Here is a 12,306-nt window from a genome sequence, read left to right as displayed (position 1 = left end):
CACGGTTCAGTATTTCTGCAGAGGACTTCCAACGGCTTGGGGAGTCCATGCCACCTCGAGTTGCTACACAACACCCCACGCCGAGTTGCTGCAGAACACCGAGCAAAAGAAGATCCGACACAATGTTAGGTCGTATCCCATGACTTCTGTGACGTCAGTGTGCATCATCAGAGTTGCAAATTTTCTCTGAGAGGCAGAATGGCGACTAGGATGTATTACTGTTGTTCATGTTTATTGTTGTTAACAGGCCTGGTAAGTTGTATAAGGGGAGTGAAGAGTGCCAGATGTTCAGTGATTAAGGACTCGGAAATTCCGTGTACTCCCGTGAGACAGCGTTATCAGCACCTGACGCTGGAGTGACGAGGCCAACGCATGGTTGGCCTGTGATGAGGTTGTTGGCCCAGTCCACGGATAAGCCGGCTGCGGGAGCGTCCCGTCTTCTCGTAGAACTTCCTGGCGATGGCGCGGAACCTGTCTCGGGGAGGCAGGATCCCGGTGTCCTTGCGGAGTTGGCGCGTCGAGAAGCGCCTCGGAAGATGCATAGCAGTCTTCAGGGCGCGGTTCTGTATCCGCTGCAGAGTCACAATGTGAGCATCTGCGGCTTTCCCCCAGACCACGGCCGCATACTCTAACAGTGGGCGAACCAATGTTAGGTAAAGCGTGATGCCGTGCTGCGGTGGCAATGACGACTGCGGGTTTAGCAGCGGATACATGGCGCGAAGGCGTCCTATTGCTCTCCCTTTCACATCACGGATGTGATGCTTCCAGGTGAGCCTGCGGTCTAGGGTAACCCCTAGGTATTTCGCCGTCCCACTCCACGGGATAGGTTCTCCCAGGATTTCGACCGGCGTAAGCCCTGGTGGCAGAAGTCTTCGGGTGAAGACGACTGCGTGGCTCTTGGTGGCGTTGAATTTCAGCCGCCACTTTGTTCCCCGTGAGCCCAAGGCGTCGCACCCGCTTTGGAGGCGGTTTCTCAGCACTCGGTCGTTCATGCTGCGAGTGAACAGGGCCGTATCATGAGCGTACAGCGCCAGTTCGACTCCTGCCACTTTCGGCGCGTCGGCAGTGTACAGGGAGTACGGCGAGGGGCCGAGAACCGACCCCTGCGGCACCCCTGCACGTATCTGCCGGTCTGTGGACGTACCGTCGTCAGCCCTCACGTGGAAGGTTCGTTCAGATAGGTACGACCACAGCAGCGTCATGTGGGACGTCCGTATCCCTTGTTCAAAAAGTTTGAACTCGAGACCGTCGTGCCACACCGAGTCAAACGCTCGGGAGACGTCGAGGAACACTGCCCCAAAGAATTCCCTTGTGTCCAGTGCCCTCATCGCCGGTTCTACCACCCGCAAGAGCTGGTGGGAAGTGGCATGTTCTTCTCGGAACCCGAACTGCTCATCCGAGATGATGCCCTCCTGGGTAATGTGTCGCATCAGTCTTCTCGCGTACAGCCTCTCGAAAACTTTCGAGAGGGATGGGAGCAGGCTGATGGGTCGGTAGCTCGATGCCTGGCGTGGGTCCTTGCCGGATTTCAGAATGGCCACGACCTCTGCATGTTTCCGCGCAGAGAGCTGACAGAGTTAAAAAGGTGCCTCATCATGTGTCTCCATTTGGCTGGCTGGTGAAATCATGCAGTACCCAGATTTGTAGGGAAATAGTACATGATAGTCGCCCGATGTTGGACTGCATGGGAACGTGGAGGTAGGCTTACTCATTGTCAAGGTTATGGTAAACCACGTCTGAGCACCACAAGGGAGGATTAGCATGCTGTGCATCAGGCATATTGTACTGCCTTCACATCTGTGCATGCCATCTGGGAACAAGTAGTGGACTCTTTTGAACAATCTGTGTCACCCTCAACCATGGGTCAAAGACTAGCAGCAACCAGGCTGGGAAATTACCGTCCCACGAACAGACTGCTGTTAACACCTCAACAAAAACAGCTGCATTTGATGTGGTGTCTTGAATGGGAAGCATAGACTGCTCATGAACGGCATCGCACTGTATTCAGTGATGAATTGCAGCTGTGTACCACCAAAGATGACCAACATTGGCGAGCATAGCGAGCGACATGCGGAGATATTCCATTCTTGAAATATTTTGAGATGTAGAACAGTGTTACTCCTGCCATCATGGTGTAGGGAGCCACTGGGTATGCCCACAGGTTACAGCTGTTGGTAATTAAGGGGACACTGACGGCATACAAGAGTGTGTCACTGACACTCTGCATTCTCCTGTGTCACCTCTCAAGCAACAGTATCGTGGTTCCCTTTTTCAACAACGCAAAACTGGTCCACACATGGAACGTTTCCCCATCAACTGTCTGCTTGATGGAGAGGTACTCCAGTGGCCAACAAAATTCCCAGATCTGTCCATGATACAACATGTATGGGACCAGCTCGTGTGTCAGCCCTTTCTCAGTGCCAGTGCCCGAGATGCCAAGCACCATGTACAGTTGAGCGCCAGCTTGATTCTGAGGTCCATATAACGGCTTTAGTCCACCCTTTCCAGTCGAATCATTACATGTATCCAGGTCATAGTAGGGTACAATGTTATACTGATAAGTCGGCCTATACTGTCAAATTATTCGTGAATTTGACTGATTTTGTAATCGCTGGTATAACATCAGATATCTAAGGTTGAATAACAAGTACACTGTCTTTGTTCTACTGTTACCCTGTGTGTATGCGCACTCTGCGGCAACAGTCGTCTCTAAAAGCAGCTGCTGTAACACCCCACATTTAGGAAATCTGCCTGACAAATTAGCCGAACCCTCATATCGTGCAACTACAAAACATCATTTTATGTAAGAGGCACTACAGTCCATATCCTGTTCAACAGCAAGGACAAAACAGAGTTATTAAGTAACAGTGGTGTTTATAAAATCACTTGTAATGGCTGCAACAAACTGTATGTTGGTCAGGCATGCAGGGCCATAACAGCTAGGCTCATTGAACAAGAATGTAGCTGGAGATTGCGTAAGTCAGACTCCATCTTTGCCAACCATGTGCTGAAGGAAGGACGCAAATACCAAATCCACACAGAAGTACTACATGTAGCCAACAAAGGAAGAAAACTAAGCGTGCTAAAAGCACTTGAGATAAATAGTCACACCCCAAAATCTCCAGCTGGCTCTAAATGATCAACTACAGCTGATCACATCCTCACTTTTAAGCTTCACATGACGCTATCAACTAGTCACATACCCACAAACCGCCACAATGACACATACTAGTACACTTTCCTATTCCTTAGCCCATAAACTTTTGCAATATAACGTGTAATACTTCTATACTGTATATTTCAATGATGTACTATGTTCAATATAGTCCACTGAATAAAAATACTATTTACTCGTACAATGTAAAATATGTTTGTTTCTCAACATAAGCTGCGAGTGCTCAGTTACAGCATCATAACCATATATTTTGTAATAACGTAAGGTGATGTATTCTAATTATTATGTATAATAATGTCCATTGCCTAGTTTGGTGTAAAAAAAAAAAAAAAAAAAAAAAAAAAAGAGGTTTGTTGCACAACATAAATTAAATGTATTCATTTTACCATTATCTCATAAAATAAAAACCATTTAACCTTTAATATTGTAAAATTTAATTATTTATTGGACTGAACAGTGTCCATTGTGTAAAATGTAATTTCAACATTAAGAAACAAGTTCGTTGCACAACACGCTATGCCGGTGATTGCATCTTCATCTATAATGTTTGGTTACCTAAAAACCAATGTCCCTTCCAGGCACTAGAGTATTGTTTCCTAAAGATGGCCTAATAAGCCGAAAACTGGTTCGAAATAAACGAAAATCGCTAAAACAAAAACTGTTTACTTGTTATTCAAACTTAAGTATGGAGTTGTTCTACCAAGAAGTAACAGAAGAATCCATAAATAACATCAGATAGCCTTTCAACCCGTGAATTTTCGTTTCCTCGTCAGCTTCTGGCTGCTTCATTCTTTCGTCAGCCGATGTATCTGCAAACAACGTTGCTAATTGCCACTTTACACTATAGGTCTAAGCAGACAGAAAACGTATAGTGGAATTCATCTACTTAACAACACCAAAACTTGAGGTCAACGGCCGGCCGAAGTGGCCGAGCTGTTCTAGGCGCTTCAGTCTGGAACCGCGCGACCGCTACGGTCGCAGGTTCGAATCCTGCCTCGGGCATGGATGTGTGTGATGTCCTTAGATTAGTTAGATTTAAGTAGTTCTAAGTTCTAGGGGACTGATGACCTCAGCTGTTAAGTCTCATAGTGCTCAGAGCCATTTGAACCATTTGAGGTCAACGAGTAAACGTGACTCCTTTAATCTGTGCGCTGACAGTAGCTGCCATAAGAATTGATAAATAAAACATAGTTCGTCCCACCGCCTAATTTCAATCCCATCGATACGAGCAATCAGAAAGTTTTTCATTGCTAAAAGTTCTAATTATTGGCCTGTTAGCGGAACTTGTTGTTCATGCCTGGATAGTTCAGTCGGTTAGAGGATTGTTCACGAAAGGCACGGTTCCGCATAGAAGCCCTGATTCGGTGTGCAGTTTTAATCTGACGGGATGTTTAAAAATAGTGCACATTCCGGTCCCGGGTGAAGTATTCGCTGTAGAAGTAATCAGCCTGCAAATGAAAGCTGCAGAAACGTATACTGAGGGCTCAGTACTTGTAATATGCCATTTGCGGACAATACCTGTGTGCTATTCCTGTGGCTATTGTCTATGAAATGGCCGGTTTGTGAGGAGGGGGGAGGGGGAGTGTGTTTCTACAGCGTCGAATTGATGTGTCGGTCTATCTTTAATCCTCCTAAGTGGGGGCGATCTTGGCATGCGAGGCTGGCTGACCTAAGGTCGAGTGACATTTGCCATGATGTCCGGCGTTTTCCAAGACTAGCAGGAAAACTTCTGAAAGTGCTCAACAGGGAGCAGCACATTACAGAAGCACTGTAGGCGGGAACAGGAAATGGCCAATGAGAATGCGCCAGATTCGGATTGGCTGGAATGCCCAAATGTTGAATAATTTCGTGGGGCGCTCTCGAGCTGGCGAAATCGAGGAACCTGTCGGGTTGTAGAAGTCGTGTGTCGTAGAGGATGGAGGCCGTATTTTCGTAGAGCCTTCAGAAGCTGGCAAAGTGTATCTTCCATGATCAATAGAGTTATTTCTTGCGGTACGTGAAACTGAAAGAGTTCGAAAGTGCGTTCCGAACGCGGTCACGGATTTGCAGTTGAACTTTCCGGTGTTCTAGAAGAGAGTTGACTTTAGGTGACCGCACACATGCTAGATTCGCAGAGTACTTGTATCAGGCTGCGAAGCCTGTAGTTAGCTGGACGATAGCGTTCTAGCGAATGAGGTGGATTTGTCGGGGTTTCGTATAAACCAATAAAGTACCCGACAAAATTTGAGAATGATATTTTTGTGTGGTTATTTCCGACAGACTTTGAAGTATGTTACTCATTTGTTGTTGGGGTGATTATCGGTGGGAGCTTTTAGGAGCCAATTTGAGACAGTGTACTAAACTGTTAGCGCCGATTATATTCCAATACAATGCTCGGGTCTCGAAATCTTTCTGAAAGTATCCAGAATGAAATTTTCACTTTGCAGCGGAGTGTGCTCTGATACGAAACTTCCTGGCAGATTGAATATGTGTGCCGGACCGAGACTCGAACTCGGGACCTTTGCTGTGGCTGAGCCATGTCTCCGCAATATCCTTTCTTCCAGGAGTGCTAGTTCTGCAAGGTTCGCAGAAGAGCTTCTGTGACGTTTGGATGGTAGGAGACGAGATACTGGCAGAAGTAAAGCTGTGAGGACGGGGAGTGAGTCGTGCTTCGGTAGCTCAGCTGGCAGAGCACTTGCCCACGAAAGGCAAAGGTCCCGAGTTTGACTCTCGGTCCGGCACACAGATTTAATCTGCCAGGAAGTTTCTGAAAGTAGTTGGACTGGTGTAGCGCATTAATTATTAACTATGCCATAGTGAAGTGTTTAACCCTCTCTCGCAGGTCAATACCAAGCTACCAACCCTTACTTACGTGGGGGATTCAAAAAGTAATGCAACACTTTATTTCTGAGAGCAGTATTGTCTTATTCAGGGCTCCAACACACCATATTATTCCCCAATCTTTTCGTTACAAAATCCTACTTTTCTCAACGTAATCCCCGTTCAGCGACGGCCTTACGCCGCCTTACTGCGACAGCCTGTACTCCCACATGGTACCAGCGTGCTGGCCGATGTCGGAGCCACTGTGTTGCTGAATCAATAACCTCCCCATCGCCCACGCACTGCTTCCCTCGGAGCGCGTCCTTCTAGTGCCAAACAGATGGAAGTCGGAAGTTGCGTGGTCCAGGCCTTATGGTGGATGAGGAAGAACAGTCCAGTGAAGTTTTGTGAACTGCTCTCGGGTGCGCAGACTTCTGTGCGGTCTTGCGTTGTCATAGAGAAGTTCGTTTGCGTTTTTGTTGCGACGAACACTCTGCCCTGACGTTCCAACTCTGTAGGAGCCACAGCTGTCTGCGACCGAACGGCACGCGTGAGATGGGACGAGTAGGCGCGACCTTGTTGAGACGATCGCATATGCCTTGCCCAACGAATCACCGTGCTTTTGTTCACTTCCAGTTCTCTGTAGACATTCTGCAAGCGCCTGTTAAAATCTGCGATCCTCGGCTTTTCCGTCAAAAGAAACTGAATGACAGTTCTCTGCTTGGAACGCATCTCCGTTACAGACCATAGGGGCTGAAGTGAGAATATTTCGCGATGTTCCAAAATAAATTCCGTATTTTTTCAATCGAAATTGGCCGATAAAAACAATGTGTTGCATCACTTATTGAATACCCATTGTAAACTGTTTTTATGTGTGTAGCAGTGTAGAATAAAAAGCTGGATCAATCAACAAACGATTCGGATTAAATCTGTGGAGCAGTACATCATGTACGAGGGGCGTTTGAAAAGTCCGTGCAAAGTCCGAGAGATGACACCACTGGTGCGTATCTGTGTCATTTTTAGTTAGTAGCATCTTTGGAAAAAACGCACACAAAGTTCCAGCCATATTGATCTATTTCTTTGTGTTTGGCATTCTTGTACATCAAGGAAGTCGAGTGATTGTCAAAAAATGGACGAAGAAGAATTTCGTGTGGTGATGAAACACTACTTTATGAAAGGCAAAACGTCTCAGCAGACTAAAGAGGAACTTGATAAACATTGCAGTGACTCTGCACCTTCGATTAGAACAGTTAGTGGAGGTGGTTTCAAAATTTTCGGAGTGGCCATATAGGCAGAAGTGATGCCGAAAATTCTGGACGCCCTGTGGAGGTTACGACTCCAGAAATCATTGACAAAAGCCATGATACGGTAATGGATGGCAGAAGAGTTAAGGTGCGTGAGATTGATAGTGCTGTGGGCATCTCGAATGAACGGGTACATAATATTTTGCATAAACATTTGGACATGAGAAAGCTTGACCAAAATCGGAATCGTGTGAAGTGCTGCAAGGATGGTTTGCAGCTGTTCAGGTAGAATCCGCAGGACTTGAAGCGTCGTTTGGTCACTGTGGATGAAACATGGATACATTACTATACTCCTGAGACCAAACAGCAACCTAAACAATGCGTTACCAAGGGAGAATCTGCACCAAGAAAGGCGAAGACCATTCCTTCGGCCGGAAAGGTTATGGCGACCGTCTTTTTGGATTCGCAAGGGATAATCCTCATCCACTATCTGGAAAAGAGTAAAACTATCACAGGTGCATATTCTTCACCGTTATTGCACCGTTTGAAAAGCGAGCTGCAAGAAAAACAAGGGCGATTGGACCGCAAAAAAGTCCTTTTCCATCACGACAGTGCACCAGCACACACCTCGGCAGTTGTGGTCGCAAAATTAATGGAAATAGGATTCCAACTCGTTTCACATCCCCCACTACTCTCCAGACTTGGCTCCATAGGACTACTGTTTGTTCCCCAATTTGAAGAAATGGCTGTGCGGAACAAAGTTTTTTTTCAATTGAGGAGGTCATTGCAGCAATTAATAGCTATTTTGCAGTCTTGGACAGTTCTTGTTATTCGGAAGGGATCAACAAGTTAGAACAAAAAAATGGTTCAAATGGCTCTGAGCACTATGGGACTTAACATCTGAGGTCATCAGTCCCCTAGAACTTAGAACTACTTAAACCTAACTAACCTAAGGACAACACACACATCCATGCCTGAGGCAGGATTCGAACCTGCGACCGTAGCGGTCGCGCCAGACTGAAGCGCCTAGAATCGCTCGGCCTCACCGGCCGGCTCAAGTTAGAACAACGATGGACGAAGTCTATAAATCTAAACGGAGACTATGTCGAAAAATAAAAAGGGTTTACCCCAAACACGTAAGTAGTTTTTATTTTTGCACAGACTTTTCAAACGCCCCTCATAATTTGTCTCATGCGGTGTACATCGCCAAGACTGTTAGGATTCTGGCTACAGCCTACAGTAGGACTCGGTGCTACGCTACGGAAGCTCTGCGGCAGGGACGGAGAGGACGTTTCTAAATCTAAGCCAGCTGATGGTGTGTGGCCGAGGAGCATTACAGGTGCGTATTATTCATCATTATTGGACCGTTTGAAAAACGAGCTGCAAGAAAAATGTCAGTGATTGGACCGCAAAAAAGTCCTTTCCCATCACGTTTGGCACTGACCGTGACGATGCCGCGTCCGTTGATGAGGAAGGCGTCCGGGTTCTGGCCGGCGCGCCGCTTCCGGAGCCCCGGCAGGCGGTGGTCGGCGGCGGTGCGCAGCCAGTCGGTCACGACCACCACGTGCGCCGGCAGGTCGTGGTCGTACAGCCGCGCCGACAGCCAGGGGTCGCGCGACCGCGCCTGCCGCACCACCAGCGCGCCAACCACGCCCTCCAGCTTCTGCATGCCTGCGCAGCACACAACACCTCCACCAGTGCCGCTGGAAAGCACTGCCTCCGCAACACTGTCTCAAGCACTGTTCTGAGTCGCTCGTCTTACACTACTGGCCATTAAAATTGCTACACCACGAAGATGACGTGCTACAGACGCGAAATTTAACCGACAGGAAGAAGATGCTGTGATATCCAAATGATTAGCTTTTCAGAGCATTCGTACAAGGTTGGCGCCAGTGGCGACACCTACAACGTGCCGACATGAGGAAAGTTTCCAACCGATTTCTCATACACAAACAGCAGTTGACCGGCGTTGCCTGGTGAAACGTTGTTGTGATGCCTCGTGTAAGGAGGAGAAATGCATACCATCACGTTTCCGACTTTGATAAAGGTTGGATTGTAGCCAATCGCGATTGCGGTTTATCGTATCGCGACATTGCTGCTCGCGTTGGTCGACATCCAATGACTGTTAGCAGAATCTGGAATCGGTGGGTTCAGGTGGGTAATACGGAAGGCCGTGCTGGATCCCAACGGCCTCGTATCACTGGCACTCGAGATGACAGGCATCTTATCTCCATGGCTGTAACGGATCGTGCAGCCACGTCTCGATCCCTGAGTCAACAGATGGGGACGTTTGCAACACAACAACCATCTGGACAAACAGTTCGGCGGCGTTTGCAGCAGCATGGACTACCAGGTCGGAGACCATGTCTGTGGTTACCCTTGACGCTGCATCACAGACAGGATCGCCTGCGATGGTGTACTCAACGACGAACCTGGGTGCACGAATGGCAAAATGTCATTTTTTCGGATGAATCCAGGTTCTGTTTACAGCATCATGATGGTCGCATCCGTGTTTGCCGACATCGCGGTGAACACACAGTGAAAGCGTGTATTCGTCATCGGCATACTGGCGTATCACCCGGCGTGATGGTATGGGGTCCCATTGGTTACACGTCTCGGTCACTTCTTGTTCGCATTGATGGCACTTTGAACAGTGGACGTTACATTTCAGATGTTTTACGACCCATGGCTCTACCCTTTATTCGATCCCTGCGAAACCCGACATTTCAGCAGGATAATGCACGACCGCATGTTGCAGATCCTGTACGGGCCTTTCTGGATACAGAAAATGTTCGACTGCTGCCCTGGCCAGCACATTCTCCAGATATCTCACCAACTGAAAACGTCTGGTCAATGATAGCCGAGCAACTGGCTCGTCACAATACGCCAATCACTACTCTTGATGAACTGTGCTATCGTGTTGAAGCTGCATGGACAGCTGTACCTGTACACGCCATCCAAGCTCTGTTTGACTCAATGCCCAGGCGTATCAAGGCCGTTATTATGGCCAGAGGTGGTTGTTCTGGGTACTGACTTCTCAGGATCTATGCACCCAAATTGCGTGAAAATCACATGTCAGTTCTAGTGTAATATATTTGTCTAATTAACACCCGTTTATCATCTGCATTTCTTCTTGGTGTAGCAATTTTAATGGCCAGTAGTGTGTAATCATCTTGATGTTGAAGCTGTTTTGTCTGTGTTTGCTTTAACAATGACATACGCATAAGAGCACTCTTCAAAAACCTGTACTTACGATTCAGAAACTAATATTTATATATATTTAAACAGTAAAGAACACTCCTTACGTTTAACAGCCAAAATAATAAAAAAAGCCGCTAATGATGCTGCAAATGTAGTGAAACAAGTCTGGGACCAAAAAAAATATGGTTTGCTAAAGGCGGATCCCACGCAAAAACACATGTTACTCATCTTATGTTTCGTCTACCACACGCGAACACAAGCGAACAAAAATTATTTTTGTTGTAAACGCTAAGTGTGCGTGAGCAAGAGGCATTTGGTCGTGTTCGGTTCGCATTCCCTTCTGTTCGGTCGTGTTCCGTCCGTGGTCGGTCTTTTACCGAAAGCCCAAGTTTTAAATTTCACATTCAAGAAATCGCTCACACAGGAGAACAGTAAAAACATACCGTCATTTGACCATCGGACAGACCCCCACATGGATAACATAGTGATAAGCATCCCTGGGCCGCGCGGGATTAGCCGAGCGGACTGGGGCGCTGCAGTCACAGACTGTGCGGCTGGTCCCGGCGGAGGTTCGAGTCCTCCCTCGGGCATGGGTGTTTGTGTATTCCTTAGGATAACTTAGGTTAAGTAGTGTGTAAGCTTAGCGACTGATGACCTTAGCGGTTAAGTCCCGTAAGACTTGATACACATTTTTGAGTATCCCTGGCATAGAAAAACAACTGAAAGATTTGAAAGCCAATACAGCACCAGGTCCGAGTGGAGTACTCAACTACATTGGCCGCTTACCCAGCTTGCATTTATCACGAATTTCTCTCCCAACACAAAGTCCCAAGAGACTGGAAAAAAAAAAACAAAGGGGACTCCAGTATGTGATAAGGATAAAAAAAACGGACCGGTACAATTACAAACCAATATCTGTAACTTCGATTTGCTGGAGAATCCTTGAGCATATTCTCAGTTACAATATAATAAATTTTCTTGAGACTGCGAAGTTCAGTATAGTTTAGGAAAGTATCGCTCGAAACTCAGCTTGCCCTTTTCTCGCATGATATACTGCGAACTGTAGCTGACGAGCAAAAGGCAGATGCCATATTTACAGATTTGCGAAAAGCATCTGAACTGCAAGCTTATAAGGAAGGTACGAGCGTATGGAATAGGTTCCCAGATATGTGAGTGGCTCGAAGACTTCTCAAGTACGTTGTCCTCGACAGTGAGTGTCACCAGAGATAAGGGTATCGTGAGAAGTGTCCAGGGAGGTGTGACGGAACCGTTGTTGTTCTCTGTATATACATAAATGATTTGGCGGACAAGGTGGCCAGCAATCTGCGATGATGATGATGCTGTGGTATATGGGAAGGTGTCGAAGTTGAGTGACTGTAGGAAGATACAAGACGACTTAGACAAAATTTCCAGTTGGTGTGATGAATGACAGCTAGCTCCAAATGTTGAAAACTGTAAGTTAATGCGGATTAACAGGAAGAACAAACCTGCAACGTTAGGTTACAGCATTACTAACGTACTGCTTGACACAGTCAATGTCTGGAAGGTACGTTGCAGAGCGAGAAGGCGTATGATCGACATCGGCTTAGTGAGGGAATTTTAAGAAACAGTGGTTCCCTTGCAAAGGAGACCGTAGTGTTCGAGTGTTTGGGATCCGTACTAGCTCGGACACAAGCAAATCATCGAAGCAATCCAGAGGCGGGCTGCTAAATTTGCTACCGGTAGGTTCGAACAACACGTTAAGTGTTACGGAGATGCTTCGGGAACTGAAATGGGAATCCCTGAAGGGAAGGCGACGTTCTTTTCGGAAAACACTGTTGAGAAAATGTAGAGAACCGGCATTTGAAGCTAACTTCCGAACGATTCTACTGCTGGCAACTTGCATCG

At 47.0% G+C, this 12,306-nt stretch overlaps 1 protein-coding gene across 1 annotated transcript in view; it reads right to left on the bottom strand.

Moving 5' to 3' along the window:
- Positions 1-12,306, bottom strand: part of LOC124789263 (L-ascorbate oxidase-like) — a 181,588-nt gene that overhangs the window by 98,849 nt on the left and 70,433 nt on the right. Inside the window, exon 4 of the mRNA XM_047256560.1 lies at positions 8,663-8,889. Coding sequence (XP_047112516.1) covers positions 8,663-8,889 — 227 coding nt within the window. The remainder of the gene's footprint in view (positions 1-8,662; positions 8,890-12,306) is intronic.

Source organism: Schistocerca piceifrons, chromosome 3 (assembly GCF_021461385.2).
Source record: "Schistocerca piceifrons isolate TAMUIC-IGC-003096 chromosome 3, iqSchPice1.1, whole genome shotgun sequence".
NCBI classification, from domain to species: Eukaryota; Metazoa; Arthropoda; class Insecta; order Orthoptera; family Acrididae; genus Schistocerca; species Schistocerca piceifrons.
The sequence above is the reverse complement of the archived record's forward strand: the minus strand, read 5'-3'. Positions and strand labels throughout refer to the sequence as shown.